This window comes from Daphnia carinata, chromosome 1 (assembly GCF_022539665.2).
Source record: "Daphnia carinata strain CSIRO-1 chromosome 1, CSIRO_AGI_Dcar_HiC_V3, whole genome shotgun sequence".
NCBI classification, from domain to species: Eukaryota; Metazoa; Arthropoda; class Branchiopoda; order Diplostraca; family Daphniidae; genus Daphnia; species Daphnia carinata.
The window spans coordinates 2,096,391-2,111,315 of NC_081331.1; the positions used below are offsets into that span (position 1 = coordinate 2,096,391).

At 41.4% G+C, this 14,925-nt stretch overlaps 5 protein-coding genes across 12 annotated transcripts; 2 read left to right on the plus strand and 3 right to left on the minus strand.

Annotated features, from left to right (window-relative positions):
- The first annotated feature begins 90 nt into the window (after positions 1–90).
- LOC130692595 (beta-1,3-glucan-binding protein-like) lies at positions 91–1,762 on the plus strand. Its single transcript, XM_057515742.2, has 7 exons — positions 91–296; positions 362–496; positions 570–697; positions 785–977; positions 1,044–1,251; positions 1,319–1,455; positions 1,513–1,762. The coding sequence occupies exons 1-7, from the start codon at positions 115–117 to the stop codon at positions 1,586–1,588; spliced, it is 1,059 nt and encodes a 352-aa protein (XP_057371725.1). The 5' UTR covers positions 91–114; the 3' UTR covers positions 1,589–1,762.
- A 328-nt stretch (positions 1,763–2,090) lies between these two features.
- On the minus strand, positions 2,091–4,820 carry LOC130692586 (pickpocket protein 28-like). Of its 2 annotated transcripts, XM_057515730.2 has the most exons (12): positions 4,662–4,820; positions 4,340–4,599; positions 4,062–4,271; positions 3,789–3,992; positions 3,598–3,705; positions 3,417–3,525; positions 3,070–3,346; positions 2,942–3,001; positions 2,712–2,883; positions 2,561–2,652; positions 2,275–2,483; positions 2,091–2,200 (listed from the first exon to the last, which is right to left on the minus strand). In XM_057515730.2, exons 2-12 carry the CDS (start codon positions 4,513–4,515, stop codon positions 2,162–2,164), a joined length of 1,656 nt encoding a protein of 551 aa, XP_057371713.1. In that variant the 5' UTR covers positions 4,516–4,599; positions 4,662–4,820; the 3' UTR covers positions 2,091–2,161. The 2 variants fall into 2 exon arrangements, with proteins under 2 accessions (XP_057371713.1, XP_057371714.1); XM_057515731.2 differs by having other exon boundaries at positions 4,079–4,271; positions 4,340–4,820.
- Positions 4,821–4,962: 142 nt separating this feature from the next.
- LOC130692582 (anoctamin-10-like) lies at positions 4,963–8,239 on the minus strand. Its single transcript, XM_057515722.1, has 10 exons — positions 7,969–8,239; positions 7,557–7,893; positions 7,035–7,163; positions 6,783–6,967; positions 6,559–6,692; positions 6,218–6,489; positions 6,018–6,148; positions 5,859–5,951; positions 5,662–5,799; positions 4,963–5,590 (listed from the first exon to the last, which is right to left on the minus strand). Exons 1-10 carry the CDS (start codon positions 8,119–8,121, stop codon positions 5,108–5,110), a joined length of 2,055 nt encoding a protein of 684 aa, XP_057371705.1. The 5' UTR covers positions 8,122–8,239; the 3' UTR covers positions 4,963–5,107.
- Positions 8,240–8,511: 272 nt separating this feature from the next.
- LOC130692583 (cell division cycle protein 16 homolog) lies at positions 8,512–11,241 on the plus strand. 4 transcript variants are annotated; one of them, XM_057515724.2, is made up of 10 exons: positions 8,512–8,675; positions 8,763–8,915; positions 8,974–9,143; positions 9,208–9,359; positions 9,432–9,666; positions 9,722–9,801; positions 9,858–10,104; positions 10,158–10,690; positions 10,757–10,948; positions 11,003–11,241. In XM_057515724.2, the coding sequence occupies exons 1-10, from the start codon at positions 8,616–8,618 to the stop codon at positions 11,191–11,193; spliced, it is 2,013 nt and encodes a 670-aa protein (XP_057371707.1). In that variant the 5' UTR covers positions 8,512–8,615; the 3' UTR covers positions 11,194–11,241. The 4 variants fall into 4 exon arrangements, with proteins under 4 accessions (XP_057371707.1, XP_057371706.1, XP_057371708.1 ...); XM_057515723.2 differs by having other exon boundaries at positions 8,513–8,675; positions 8,974–9,138; positions 9,200–9,359; XM_057515725.2 differs by lacking the exons at positions 8,512–8,675; positions 8,763–8,915 and having other exon boundaries at positions 9,015–9,143; positions 9,200–9,359.
- Positions 11,242–11,276: 35 nt separating this feature from the next.
- Positions 11,277–14,504, minus strand: LOC130692607 (C-terminal-binding protein-like). 4 transcript variants are annotated; one of them, XM_059497149.1, is made up of 8 exons: positions 14,086–14,504; positions 13,616–13,746; positions 13,179–13,530; positions 12,965–13,089; positions 12,672–12,903; positions 12,445–12,602; positions 12,159–12,372; positions 11,277–12,095 (listed from the first exon to the last, which is right to left on the minus strand). In XM_059497149.1, exons 1-8 carry the CDS (start codon positions 14,153–14,155, stop codon positions 11,947–11,949), a joined length of 1,431 nt encoding a protein of 476 aa, XP_059353132.1. In that variant the 5' UTR covers positions 14,156–14,504; the 3' UTR covers positions 11,277–11,946. The 4 variants fall into 4 exon arrangements, with proteins under 4 accessions (XP_059353132.1, XP_059353126.1, XP_059353129.1 ...); XM_059497143.1 differs by having other exon boundaries at positions 12,445–12,599; positions 12,669–12,903; positions 14,086–14,502; XM_059497146.1 differs by having other exon boundaries at positions 12,445–12,599; positions 12,669–12,903; positions 13,179–13,521; positions 13,607–13,746; positions 14,086–14,502.
- Between the last annotated feature and the right edge of the window lie 421 nt (positions 14,505–14,925).

A 14,925-nucleotide genomic window follows, 5' to 3' on the forward strand; every position in this document is an offset into this window, starting at 1 on the left:
TCTACGAAGTTTTGTCATCCTTGTCGCTTTCAACAAAACTGGGACGACATAGAGTCCTACCAATAGTAAAGCGTTAGTTTCGCTTCTACCACACAGGAGATCTTTCGTTAAAAAATGGTTCTACGGTTGGCTGCCCAATTCGTAGTCGTAATCGCCATGATCCCAACTTTCTTTGCCGAAAGAAGAATGTTGTTAAATGAGGAGTTTGATTCCATGGAAAGATGGGAGCATGTTGTCACATCCTATCGAATGGGTGAAAATCAATTTCAATATTACACCCGTCGGCCAGAAAACAGGTGTAACATTTTGACACATACTTTCGTTTTTGTGTTGTCTTTACGGTATAGACTTGTGTACTCAGTTTTATTAGAGACGGAAAACTCTTCATTAAACCCACTTTAACAACAGACCGTTTCGGCGAAAAGTTTTTACATAACGGCAAGTTCAACCTTAAGAGAGAAGGCTGTAATCTGGCTGTGGGTGGAGGATGCGTACTGTGAGTATAAATATATATATATTTTTGTTCTTACTATGAATTGTTTCTTAAATTTAATACATTACTTGCACAGCAAAGCAAATCTTGATATAGCCAATCCTATCCAGTCAGCTGCTTTAGTTACAAAAGCAAAGTTTAGTTTTACCTATGGGACACTGGAAGTTCGAGCAAAAATGCCCCGTGGCGATTGGCTGTGGCCAGGTATGTTCCAATAAAGAATAAATTGTTAATCATAAGTTACTGTCGATTTGATCAAATCTATTTCTTCCGTTTGGATAATAATTTTAGAAATATCCCTAATGCCAGCGAATAATGTCTACGGTGATTGGCCGTTATCAGGCTATATAGGTTTAGTATCAGTCAGAGGGAATGACAACTTCACTTGCCAAGGGCAATCGATGGGCAATGATGTGATGGAATCCATCTTAGAATGGGGTCTTAGCGAAGACATCAATCATGCCAGATCAATGACGTGGATGAGGTAAGAATAAATTGTTTGCAAAATTTTCTAAAAATTATTAATATTGTAATACTAATTGCAAAATAGCAAAGCTCAGGGAAACGTTAGCTTTTCTTCTGAATTTCGAACTTATCGGTTAGAGTGGAATCCAAATGGACTCCATACATTTGTTGACGATCAGATCGTGGGTTCCATACAGCCACCAGAAACTGGTTTTTGGGGATTATCTGGATTTCATAACACAGATCATAATCCTTGGGCTAATGGCACTATAATGGCCCCATTTGACCAAGAGGTAATAATTGATTTGCAGCTGAATCTAAAAAAGAATTTTACGAAATTTTAGGTAAATGGTTTTACAGTTTTTCATTGCCATTAATGTGGCGGTGGGTGGGGACTTATTTCAAGATAACTGCGCCAGTTATCCGTACCCCAAACCATGGAACAAGTCGTCACCTGTTACGCCCATGAGCTCATTTTGGAACAAGAAAGATGAATGGTACCTCAAAAGAATGCACTACTATTGAAATTCTGCTTTAATCTTACCTTCATTCAGGTATCCTACGTGGTCTCAGTCATCCGCAGACGATTCTGCTTTGCAAGTTGATTACGTTCGCGTTTATGCTCACTAGTAACAGATAAGCGAATTCAGCATAGCCATCGAATTTCCATTATGACATTCACAAATTAGGTAACCTAAAGATGCGCATGCGTTCTTATCAACGCATGCGCAATTCGTAAACTGATACAATGAGTCTAAAAAAATCGTTTAAATTAAACTCAGCAAATAAACAATCAGAACATTATCTATTGCTCCTTCTCCGGCAAAAGCAAACAATTAGTTAGTCAGTGAAAAGGCTTCCTACCTTTGCTGGTGTAACTTTACTTGTAGTCTGTTTCCATGTGCGTACGGTGGTCACGCCCCTAAGCGATGCGATTGCTGAACGTGGACGTTTATTATACATTGTTCCATGAGGCGTTGGGAAGCCTAACAAAACTAAAATTTTCTAATTTATTAGACAACTGAGTGCGTGTTGAAGTGTCAAACATTTTTCAATTCCGTAATGGCTTTTGACGAGTACACAAGTTTGACCATAGCCGAGGCATGTGGCACCGCTAAATTGAATATTCTAGTTCATTACCTTGATTGTATTCCTACATTAAAAATTTAAAAATAATTCGTAAATGTTTGCAACGGTTACATTTCATTTTGAAATAGTGTCAGGCCAAGCGATGGTTGTCACCTGTCAAGTGGAATAAAAACAAAACATGGGATGATCCATGCTTTTTGGAAGATTATGCCACAAATTTAATTTACCGTAGAATCAGGTAAAACTTTGATTACTGGAGGTGGACGCCGACCCTGTTTTCTGAGCAATTTTGGGTTGCTCATCGCCAAATTCGCAATGGTTTTCGGCATGCTCCGTTTTTGGCGAAAACACCAATCGCAACACAGGAAATAGCACAGTTCAATTGCGCTAATGATGCTGAAGCCAAGGCAAAGACCCAATATACCACCAACGGAAGCTGTCAACAAATTTCACAACACAATATTTTTTTTAACATTATTTATTTCTGCTAGAAAATGATTTTCTAGTGTTTACCTAAAAGTTCTTTGTTGCCGAATGGAGCGTCCATCGAAAAACTTTCACCAGCGTTGTATTTGAAGAACACGCGGAGGCCAATCAGCTTCACACTGCCATTGTAAGAAATTAATTAGTAAAAATACATAGAATTTCAAAATCAATTGTTAACCTGTAATTAGCGTCCATATTTTTATTTTTGGATATCCGCTTGAAAGTCCTCGTTGCCGGAAATCCCGTAGGAGATAACGGAGCTGAAGAAATTTCCGTTGTGAACCATTGGTCTTTACAGTTTGCCGGGCACATGCAGTTTGCAGTAACTGGTGCCGTGAAAATAGCTTGAACTATCGACAAAAAATTATTTTCATAAAAATTTTCGCATATTTGCAACAGTCGGCAAACCATAGACACTGGTAACACAAGGATAGGCTTGTAGTTTGCAGGTGGGAGCTGGAATGCTTACTGAAAATACAAGAAATCAGCTTATTCTATTGAGAGGTATCCATTCACTAAACTTTCTTCTATTATACCTTTTATAAAATAAGGTAAGCAGTGACATGCTTCTAGAATTTTTTCAGCGCGGCACTCGAAAAGGCAACTGGAGCGCGTGTAATTAACATTTTGGCTGTACCTGAGGGATCCTTCGCCGTCAACATAACACTGACGTCGTTCGAAAGATACTGCTTGGACAGCTGGCGTGTAGCTGACTGAAAAACTGTTGAGAGCTACAAAATTTTCGTAGCCTGATCCAACTATGAATCCGCGTTCAATCACGTCCGAAAATTCATCTTTGTTGTGCAACAGAATCTTAGAACAAAACGGCGAGATATTTATTAAAGTTTACAATGAAAATGTTTTACGTAATCACAAACTTTACCTTGAAACCATCAATACTGACAGGGCTGAGGGCATTGTCGTTCAAGTTAGGATCAAGTATGATTCGTAAAGCGGAATGAACACCATAATCGTAAACAGTGCTACTCGACCTGTGATAAAAATTTGATATCTCTTAAATGCGACAGAACGTATTGTTTTTACACCTAAACTTAATAACAAACCTATTTTCAACATCGTTGTCAAGAGCGGCGACAACCAAGGAGCAACAGTAACCATCATCAGTTGGCCTAAGAGACATAATACGCTCACAAGCAACAATGTTCGATTTCCTGGTTTGATAGTAACACGAATACAGAATTAAAATGAGGGCACGATATTTAAGTTTATGTTATGGTAAAGAAAATTGGCTTACCATTGACAATCCACAACCATATCGTTGCAAGCAGGTCGCACTTGACGGACAACCTCAACTAAATCTGCAATTTTGATATTATGTTCGGTGAGCTCTTGAAGCAGTTGTTGGAAGCCATCATCTTCGTCTTCGCTTAACAGGTCATCAAATTTCGTCATGTAACGAATTGTTTTTACCAAGGAGGAATAATTCATCCAACTATACCTATACAAAACACAGAATTAGTTTCATTGGCTGGCGGTGTCTAGGCATAAGCCCAAATGCAGTAACAACTTCGGTTCTTGAAGTACATAAGCTAATTTCTTTTCAGAGATTTTGTTAGTGCTGCACATCGTAATGACGGGAAAGTTCATTGGGTTGTGTGTGATCACTGTCGGATCGCGGGTAATTAAAATCGATGAATCGCTCCACTTAGTCCATTCCAGATAGCACATCCATACCGAAACGCAGCAACCGGCGATCACAAGTGACAGCCATAATATCCTGTATAACATAGAAGGGCATCAAATACTTGGATATGAAAATATTAACAAAACAAGAAAATTGTTTACCTTTCGAAAACGGGCCTGTCTCGCTCTCCTATGTACTTCAGTCCATGTATAGACGTATTACGCAAGAATTCGTCAGTAATTTCAGCCATTCCATTGTTCTGATTCCAACTCTCGTTACCGCCAGGCTTTTGTCCTAATGAACTTTGATTACGAGGAAAGTATCTTTCCCTTGTCATCGCGGGGCTACACCTGGATGATTACGCTTCCGAAATTCAACTAGATACGGAGTAGACGCGTGACAGACGGTTGCTACGAAAATGCTAGAAAAACAATAAAAGCACTTTAATCATCATGCATTACGCGCTCTAGTCAAACAATTTACGCTTCTTGATGTCAGTTCAAGATATTTCGTTTTGTGATGACCGCCAGGTAGATATCCTTCAGCAAGGCTATACATACTCCTCTAGAAGCAAAATTGTTTGGACTTAATGAAATGCATGAAAAAATATTTTCGAATTTCGCTTTACTCAGAGTGGGCACTTCTCGGTTCCATTCTTTTTAAGTGCCCTTCACAAGAAAATCTATTGTAGTTACTGGCGGAATACGACTATCCGTTAGATTAAGCAGATAAATGTTAAACATGAGTTCCACGACGAAACTACAAAACATTTAAAGCTGCTTAATAACTCTCAAGCCGATATATTCAAACAAGAAGCAGGAACTAAATGGTATTGTGGATAGGAAAAACAATGGCGATTTCCTATGAGATTCCAAAGGCAGCGAGATACTTTGCAAAGGGGATGCGTAAATGCAACACTGTGCAGTTATTCATTTGTGTGCTTTTTTTAGCTCTTTGTGCTGAGCGGCTTTCCTTGTTGCCGCGGTCACATGTACCCAACGAGGTACAGCTGGTATCAGCACGAACAAAATACTTTGGATAGCCAGGAGGATGTGATCAAGAGAAACGCAGATCAGGGCACGAGTCCAGTTGTTGACAGGATTGGCCGGACTATCAGGCAATGCTCCACCATCGACTGCTGGAATCTCTGGTAAAGACATTACGTATAGTAGGCCACAATTCGTTACGACAGCCATTGAACAAATCATGCGGAAGGCCGGCTCCCAAGCTCCGATATGAGCAACACGTGCTGGTGTAGGGCGTCGATGAATGTGAACAAGTTTAAAGGCATCCACGCGGAGTTCAGCTACGTTGTTGAGAAATGCCCAAAGTGACGCTGTCGGGTATGCAGCAACGAAGAGTACCACATAACCAAACTGAATATACAACTCCAAGTAATCCTCGATCGTCCCCTGTCATAATAATGTAAGTACACTTCTCAATGATTTACTTGACAGGGAAAAAATTTCATAACTGATTTTACCTCATAGGGTTCGAGAAGAGACTCTTTCTGTGCCTGCTGGACAACCGAATTACCAGGTTCCAGTATTTGCACGTTCAGTCGCTCCAGCGTCTTGCAGACTTCATGATCTTTTTCCGACGATTTTGAATTAGACGTGTTCTGAATGGAGAACAGATTTAATGAAATTTTTGCTACGAACTGAAGTTAATTGAACTTACTTTACTCAACACATAACAAAGATTGAGGTATGGAATAAGTGTCTCTGTGAGTTGATTGATAACTTGAAAAACCAGCAACATTAGTACCACTTGCTGTTGATAAAGACAAAAAGAAATGTTGTTATTGCAATATTAGGTGAAAATAATGTTGTAACTGACCCATTGAAGCATAGGAATATCTTGTAAGTAAAACGCAATGTAGAAGAGAGACATGAAATTGTTGACAAATTCGAAAAGCAACAGCTTAGTGACGCGATTGCTTTCGAATTGAGAATCCGTCCGGTGATTCTCTAGTAAGGGAAAACGCAGATTAATTCCTTTTGTTAAAAGAATTAATTGGAAATTTAAAAGGAAAATACCCCATTCTGTCAGTTTAGTGGCCAGTTTCCGATAGATCTGATTGGCGAACCAGACGAGGATCGCATAGATGACTGTGGGCGTCGAAACAATGCAAAGTGCTAGCCCACGCCAGAATAAATCATCACTAGGCCAGGTTGATGTCCACTCCATTAACATTGTTTCTTTCCAGATGGATTCGAGCATCACCCAAAAAGCTACCAATGTGCAGAGAAGTACAATAGGCAGGGAGACACAGTATAGCTTAATGAGAGTCTTCCAACGAGGATAGTACCTACGTAATTTATGTGTTTATTAGATACTACCAAAATAGAAATATGTTTTATAATCAAATAGCATTTACGGTTGTAGCTGGCCAGTTATGGGATCTATTCTTAGCGGTCCGCGGTAGTTTGCTCGTGGTTCTCCCTGTCCGCCTCCATATTTACTCTTGGTGTTCCAGAGAAAGCAGAGTCCATTACTACGTCTCTTCCAAAACTGTAAATTAAGGATGACGGATACCAAAATGCAGATATTAAACAAACAAACAAACAAACGAAAATAAAAAACTAGCTAACAGGATAGTACCTCCATCAAGAGAAACGCCCAGAGCATGTATAGCACGCAAAATAGGATTTGGATCTCAAACTCCGTATTTCGATAGTAACTATGAACAAGTCCGATGCATGTCGGTGCTAAGAGAGCCCACGTTAGCATCTCCAAAAATGCAAAATAGAATCCAACGCCTTCTCCATAATATCGGCGAACGTCGTCTATGCAGCAAATGAAAGACGATTAGATCAAAAACTGACCATTAAAATATTTCTTTTGATAGCATACTTAGTGGCAACTGCTTCGCGATGCATTTTAGGCTATTGATTAGCCAGCCGTGACTTATCCGCTTTAAACTTTCTGGTTCATGAAGAGGATAGATGCTGTTGATCAGTTTCTTGTGAAGCAGCTTTTCCACTGTAAATGAATTAAAAGTTTATTTCAATGGATAAATTTTAATAGGAAATATCCCCACTGATTTAATTTCTTTCAAAAACAATTTTCTTCAAAGAAATTCAAAAAATAGTATCGTACGTTAGATAACATGTGTTAAATTTTATGACATGATGCAGCCAAAAATGCATTTCTTTGCATCGATTCAGCCCTACGATTTCTTTCATAGCGACTAACTTTTGGCAGTTGTTTATTTTTTGTTTGGTTTTTTTGGAGGGAGGGAGAGGGAAAAGAAGCCGTGAAAGATAAGTTAGTAAGGGCAATTTCAAATTACGGAGATGTCAACTCTACTTGGAGAGGATGGGCAGAGAGCGCGGTAAAAATTCCAAGCAAGCGTATCCCCAGAACAAATCTTACCAATTGATTGACCCTGAAACAGCGTCATTTTCGTACTCCCGATCTGAAGAACCTGTTTAGTCTCAGACCTGACACTATCAATTTCATGACGAATCATCCACAGAATATCAGCTGGGGTGAAGAGGGATCTTGCATCAATTGCTGTTTCTTCCCCTCCATCATGATCATTATTTTCTTGCAATATTGTGATTTCATCACTTTCTAGTGACAGCTCATCTGGGGCGTTGCTACCAAGTAAACTGCCAAATGGAAGCTTACCATCAATGGTCCTAATTCGACACTTTTTGGCCACATTGATTAGCCTTTCAGGGCTGATGGAGACAAACACACACAAGTTCTATGTGAAAGATAGAATACTGACAGTTTTAGCATTCATCTATCAATTTAACAAAAGAAAGTAAGTTTACTTTACCTGGTCTGAGGTCGGTGTTGAACTGCTCATCTGCAAACCATATTCCGAAAAAGCGCCTAGAATCCAGTTCAAGAGCCATGATACATCTTCCGTTTTTGCGTTTTTTGTGGATAATTCAAGAACATAAACTGGCCAATCTTCCACATTCATCATGGTGAAAAGGTTTCTTGCTCAATCTTACTGTTTAACACACAAAAATGTTTATTGCTCAATGAAAACACATAGAGCTGGTCGTGAAGGTATCCGAAACAGATAACATTTCCCCCCGTAACAGCAAGTCTACGGTGTAAAAGTAAATAGATATCTAGACGTCTGCGAACCGAAGACGACGTTGCCATTTGTGTGAAATTTTTGGCTTGCATTTTCGATTTTTTCGAATTGAAATAGAATTAAATAGTTATAGGAACCCAGGTTTCTATAACTATAATTATAGCATGATTATAACAAGCTTTTTTCGGATTTAGAATTAGAAATTGAGATTGGAAAACAAGAAAATAAGGACAATTGAGTGAAAACTTTTCGGCAACATCGTCTTAATTCAAACATCGTCAGTCGACAACTGACTGAATTGTTCCAATATTGCATGTTGTTAAATTTTTTTACTTCCTTTTGTTGTTAACAATTACCCAATTTGCTTGCTGTGAAGCATGAAGGTAGAAGAAATGCTCGAGAAATTTCGGTCTGAAACACTCAGTTCCATTGAAGCAGTACGTATTGCCACTTCCACTGGGCACACAGACTCGTTTTCATGAACTGCACTAATAAATGTGTTGGTTTTATTACATTTAATTTAGCTAAGATTTCCTACGGCTTTATATTGGGCAGAAAAAGCTGTCACGGCATCCGATGGATCATTCCAAGACGTCTATATGTTGGGAAAATGCATGTTTTTTTGCAAACAGTATCATAGGGCTGCTAAGCTTATAACACAAGCCCATTTAGATGAAGTACTCTATTTTGTTAATTACAGTTTTAATAACATAACTCAACTATTTGGCTTTACAGAAACATCTCAACTGCAAACATCTTGCTGCCCAATGTCTCTATGAAGCACAAATGTATGCTGAAGCTTTACAGCTGCTCAAAAATGATCACATGTGGAATGACACAGGACTACGAAATCAAAAGCCACAATTAGGGGATTCTACTTCCCTGAGTCAACAACACAGTGTTGGGTTTGCCATGTAGTGGTAGTTGTTTGAAAATATTTCCTTATTGTACAACTTGTTAGGTGCATAGTTCTATGTATCTCCTGCGAGGAAAGGTCCATGAAGCTATGGATAACCGTATCCCAGCTATTGAAGACTACAAAATGGCCCTTAAACTTGATGTTTATTGTAGTGAAGCCTTTGAAATGTTAGTTCACCATGAAATGCTCACTCCTGAAGAAGGTTGAAAGAGAATTTGTTTCCTGCTAATTGGTTTGAATGATATGAAAATGAAGATTATTTTAAATTCAACAGAAAACGATTTGCTGGAACACCTCCCGTTTGACGAACAATGCACGAGCTACGAAGATGAAGCCAAGCTGTTGAGGGCTCTTTACACCGATCAAGTCAGAAAATACTGCAAGCCGGAGGAAAGGGCTCCATCAAGCGAATTGATGCCATTACGAAAAAATCTATCAATTCGTGTCAACCACGCTCAGAGGATGCTTAATGGATGTGATTATCGAGGATGTTTCAACATGCTCCAAGAGTAATCCTAAACGATACGCTATGTTACTAAGTTTCTTCAACATTCTGTTTTGTAGGATCATGAAAGCGGATCCAAATCATCAAGCGTGTCTTCCTATTTATATCACGTGTTTAGTGGCTATGAAAAATTCGCAAAGTATGCATGACCCATGGAATCCTCATCAGTTTTCTCATATTTCTTTTCTTTTAAAGTTTTGTTCACACTATCACATCGATTGGTCGATTCCGAACCGGACAATGCCACTTCCTGGTTTGCTGTGGGATGCTACTATTACGTCATTGGTCGGTTTGAAGAATCTCGAAAATATCTTCATAAAGCAACAACGTTGGACCGGAATCTCGGAGCTGCGTGGCTCATGCGTGGCCATGCATTCGCTGCAGAGAATGAACACGACCAAGCAATGGCTGCCTACTTCAAAGCGTCACAGTTGATGCGCGGGTTAGTTAACTTATCTACTTGTTAATTCAAACCAAATCTAATTGCGTTTACAGTTCGCACCTCCCAATGCTGTACGTTGGTCTGGAACATGGACTAATGAGCAACGTTCGACTGGCCAATAGTTTCTTTAATCAGGCCCATTCCTTGGCGCCTGATGATCCTTTCGTCTTGCACGAACTGGGCACTGTGGCTTATCAGAACGGTGACTATCAGTTGGCGGAAAAGTGTTTCTTACAAGCGGTGGATATGGTTTCCTCCATGCGGCACACAACCTCATCCGGCGATTCGAATGATTTCCCAATGGATGACACATGGGAACCTTTACTGAATAATCTAGGTCACGTCTGTCGCAAGTTGAAAAAATATGAACAGGCCATTGATTTCCATCAGAAAGCGTTACTGGTCAGTCCCATGCGTGCCAGCACATTCGCCGCCTTAGGTTACGTTTATGCATTAACGCTAAAGTATGATCAAGCGATCGAATACTTCCAAAAAGCCCTTGCTCTTAAACGAGACGATACGTTTTCAACGACGATGCTCAATTCCGTACTGGAAGCATATCTCAATGAAGCACCGGCTTTTCTAGGTAGTAGTTCGCGTACAATTTCATGACAATTATGGGTCTAAGGAAACAAATTTTTTCTATTTACAGGGGCTCCTAAAGAAATCCCTCCACCCGTTACCAACTTGGCAGAAACATCAGGCAATCGTCATGTCTTGGCCACTCCAGGTATCAGCAAGCGACTCATGGCCTCGACATCTGCCATGGAAATGAGTAACATGTCGATGCCAGATATTAGTGAAGAAGATGTCATTCAAATGGATACCCCTGGTTATTACTTAGGTAACATATTCCAATCTTATTTTAAATACAATATACTAACGTTATGTCAAGCAGATGCTCGAGATGACGACTCGGTATTGAGTGGGATAGCTTCTTTGCGTACACCATCGGATGCGTTAGTCACTCCGGCTAACAGTGGTACTGTAGGGTTCGGTTTCCGTCCTGGTGAACTTGGTCGAGGACATATGCGACAGGCTGCTGAAACAATTGAAGAAGACACCCCAGATATTATCCAACGACGTTGAAATTGTTCCCATGCCAGACACTGAAAAAAATTTAAAAATAAAAAACATTGTGGCTATTAAAAATGTTTGTCATTTCAACTGACTAAGAGGCAAGCCATGTACAAACGTTTCATGTATTTCGTTTCTTTGTAGTCCGTGTAAATCCTGATTGAAGGAGTATAATAGCCAGACGGAGACGCAGTACCCATATTATAACCTAGGACATCCGCGTGGTCACTTTAACACGGGAGAGAGGGCGGGAAGGAAAAAGGATGGCAAAAAAAAAAACACACGATGCGAACGGGTGAGAAAAAACGTGTTAAATTTTACACAGTTTAAGATACGGTGTTGTCTGTGTGTGACAAAGTTGATCGGCAAAAAAATTAAGAAAAAAAAAAAACAACACAATGGTCGATACACTTAAGATGGCCGTGATGTGGTGGACATCGTCACTTTCGGGAGGCTACATGATGGATTGCGGCGAAGAAAACAGTTGCACTAAGTATCCCAATGGAAGAATATTTGTCAATGGCGGAGACGAAACGTCACAGGACACTCGTCATCGTCTAGAGCGCACAGAAGGGGGCCGAATGTTTTTCCCCGAAAAAAAGACGATGACAAATTTCCCTCTGACACATTTTTTGTTTAAACTTGTTTTTAGGTTTTTGACGGCCGCAACATAGTAATTCACAGGATCTCCTCAGAGTCTCTTTCATTTTGTACTTGGCGTCCATTGAGTAGTAGCGGAGGGATCAAGGGAACAAGGGGAACCTTTCATGAAGGCGGAGATTTGATCCGATCCGGATGCTGAAGAGCCTGGGCCGAATTGGCTGATGAAGCGGAGTCCATTCTATGAGTGGATGCGTCGTGAGCAACGCTGGGTCCCCTCTCTCGATCGCGATCATTCAAACCACCAGGTCCACCTACATCATGTCAAAAAGAAATGAGGTGGATCCATTTAAAACAAGTACTTTATGCCATTATACCCGGAGCGCCAACTAAACTGCTCATTGGTCCACCAGGGCCTAGGAGGCCAACAGGAGCCGAGCTATGAGCCGGTTGGACGGGCACGCCGGGAAGGGCACCATAATAGCCGCCATTCAAGCCAGCCGGAAGAGAAGGAAGACCTCCCGGTCCACCCCCTGGAGCCCCCGACGACTCGTAAGCAGACGATGCGGGTCCAGATCCCAGGAAATATTCCTGTTGTAGTATTAATAACACACAGAGTTAAATAATAGAAGTGAATCGTAAGGGGAGCAAGGCCGGAAATACCTTGTTGACGCAGTTGCGCAAAGAATCGGGGATGCGGCCAACGATGGCCCGGCGGATTTCCCCCGCTGCCATTTCCCGGAGTTCAGTCGAGGCCACGTCCGAGTAGAAAGCGGCATGTGGAGTGCAAATCAAATTGGGAACTTCTTTCAAAGGACCTTCAACAAGAGTATAACAACAAATAGTTCACGTTACGCTGCCAGGAATTTTCACCAGATTAATACTACTACCTTGGAACACGTTGTAGGGTTCATTCTCGTGGACATCGAGAGCCGCCGCCCGAATGCGTCCGTCTTTTAGTGCCTGAGCCAAAGCCGATTCGTCGACGAGGCCACCTCGAGCCGTGTTGACTAAAAAGGCGCCTGGTCTCATCTGCTTGATGGTGTACTCATTGATCAAGTGGTGGTTGTGCTCGTTCAATGTGCAGTGAAGAGAAACGCAATCCGATTGGAAGAGCAAATCCTAAAGACAATTGAAACTATGATGTAATATTAGTTTTAAAGCTTCACGCGATAATGCTTACTTGTAGGGTGTAGACCCGTGTCAGTCCCAAAGAGCGTTCGATGCCGTCTGGAAGATAGGGATCATAAAAGATGACGTTGAAACCAAAGGCTTTAGCCCGCAAGGCCACAGCTGATCCGATTCGACCTGCAACAAAGGGGAGGATTAAAAACCAAGAAAAAAATATATACTATTTAAAAAATAAATTAAAGAAAACGTTTATTTTTGGTCTGTACCTAATCCGACGATGCCAAGTGTGTCCCCACGAATTCTGGCGCATCCTTGAGCTGCTTCGCGCACCTGTTCGGGCCCGGTGAATTTCTTGCCCTCGCGAACCATGTTGGCCAACCAGTAGGTGCGTCGATAAAGATTTAGGATGAGGCAGAGAGTCGAATCGGCCACTTCTTCCACACCATAGCCGGGCACATTGCAAACAGCGATTCCCAGTTCACCGGCCGCCTTCACGTCGATGTTATCAACACCACTGCCAATGCGAACAATGATCCTCAGCGCCTTGAACTTTTCCAGATCTTCCTTGGTGAGCGTAATCGTGTGCCACATCAGCGCACCGACAGCTTCGTTCAAAACCTGTTACATTATTCAATCGAACAAGTCACGCTACTAGTTGATTCTGATAATGAAAAAAAAAAGAAACCTGTTTGAGACTACGTACCTTTTCGTGAATTTCGGAAGTGCTTTGGGCGTCACAAAAGGCAACTGTAGCTACATCTTTGAGTATGGGCATCTCGATCGAACAATCCCGTCCATCCAGCAGCGCCACCAACGGTCGGCTATGAAGGGGTCCTATAGCATCGTCCATGATAATAATAGATTAGAGATATAGAAATGATGGTGCGTAAAACAAACGATAAAAGCAATAGAATTCTCTTCATTCAAAAACTACCATCCCCTGTTTTGCCTTCCAATTTTCCCCTGGAAAAAACTGTTGGGTTTGAGGCATCACTATGGCTGCCGGTACAACCTGTTTCTGATAACGGATTTCACGTCTCGGCTTTCAAGACGGCCACACCAAAGTTCCTGTGTATCTCAGTTTTCCTTTTCTTTTTTTTTTTTTTTTTATGGGATGACAGACAATGGTGCATGCCGGAAAAGTATGACAAAGGTTTCTGAAAAAAGAATTACCGTTAAGTGGTCCTGTTCTGACGGCACCGTCCAGCCGCGGCCGTTTGGGCATCAGCTTGCGCTTGTCCATGTCGACAGGAGCAGCAGCAGCACCTACCCCGAAAGACGAGCCGGCCAGACGTAGCGAAATTTTCAAAATTCGTTAACTCTTTTCGAAGAAAATCCCGCCCCAGCGAATCTGTGTGTTGAAACAAACGATGGTCAACCAACCTGTTAAATCCAAAGTAAAACTTTCACTTTGAAACAATCTCCAATAATCGTTAAGATCTATTACACTTGAAATATAATGGCTGATACACCACGCGGAAGAAGACGCACACAACGTTTAGATGAGAGACACACACAGATAATCGAAGAATGGCTGTCGCGTGGAGTCTTTAGCCACACTGCACAGCACTGTGCGTATGCAAGGCATTGGTAGGGGGTTTGGCGTGTCTACTGGGTATGTGCCGGCGGGATATAGGAAGAAAAAAAAGGGAGGCGGGTTTGTGTTAGTGGGTGGGTTGCAAAAAGTGGCGCCAAGACAGCACACAAGTGAAATGGCGTCTCTTTTTTTTTTTAGATGGCTCACCTGTCTACGGTATGATGGTGGTGAAAACTGATGAAAATCCTTTTTGAGTAAGGAGCAATTCAATCTTCTAGTTTACACAACACGAACGCGCGCGTCTTCTCTGACCGACACAACTAGACAGACCGCGCGCCACCTACTCTCTGGTCGGTCGGATCAAATATTTCATCATAAGGAAGAAGGGGAGAAAAAATAGTGGAAGGCTGGGTTGGGGAGGCAGACGCTTCTTCGGTGGGGTGGGTGGGTGGCGAGAAGAGTCAAAGGAAAATAGT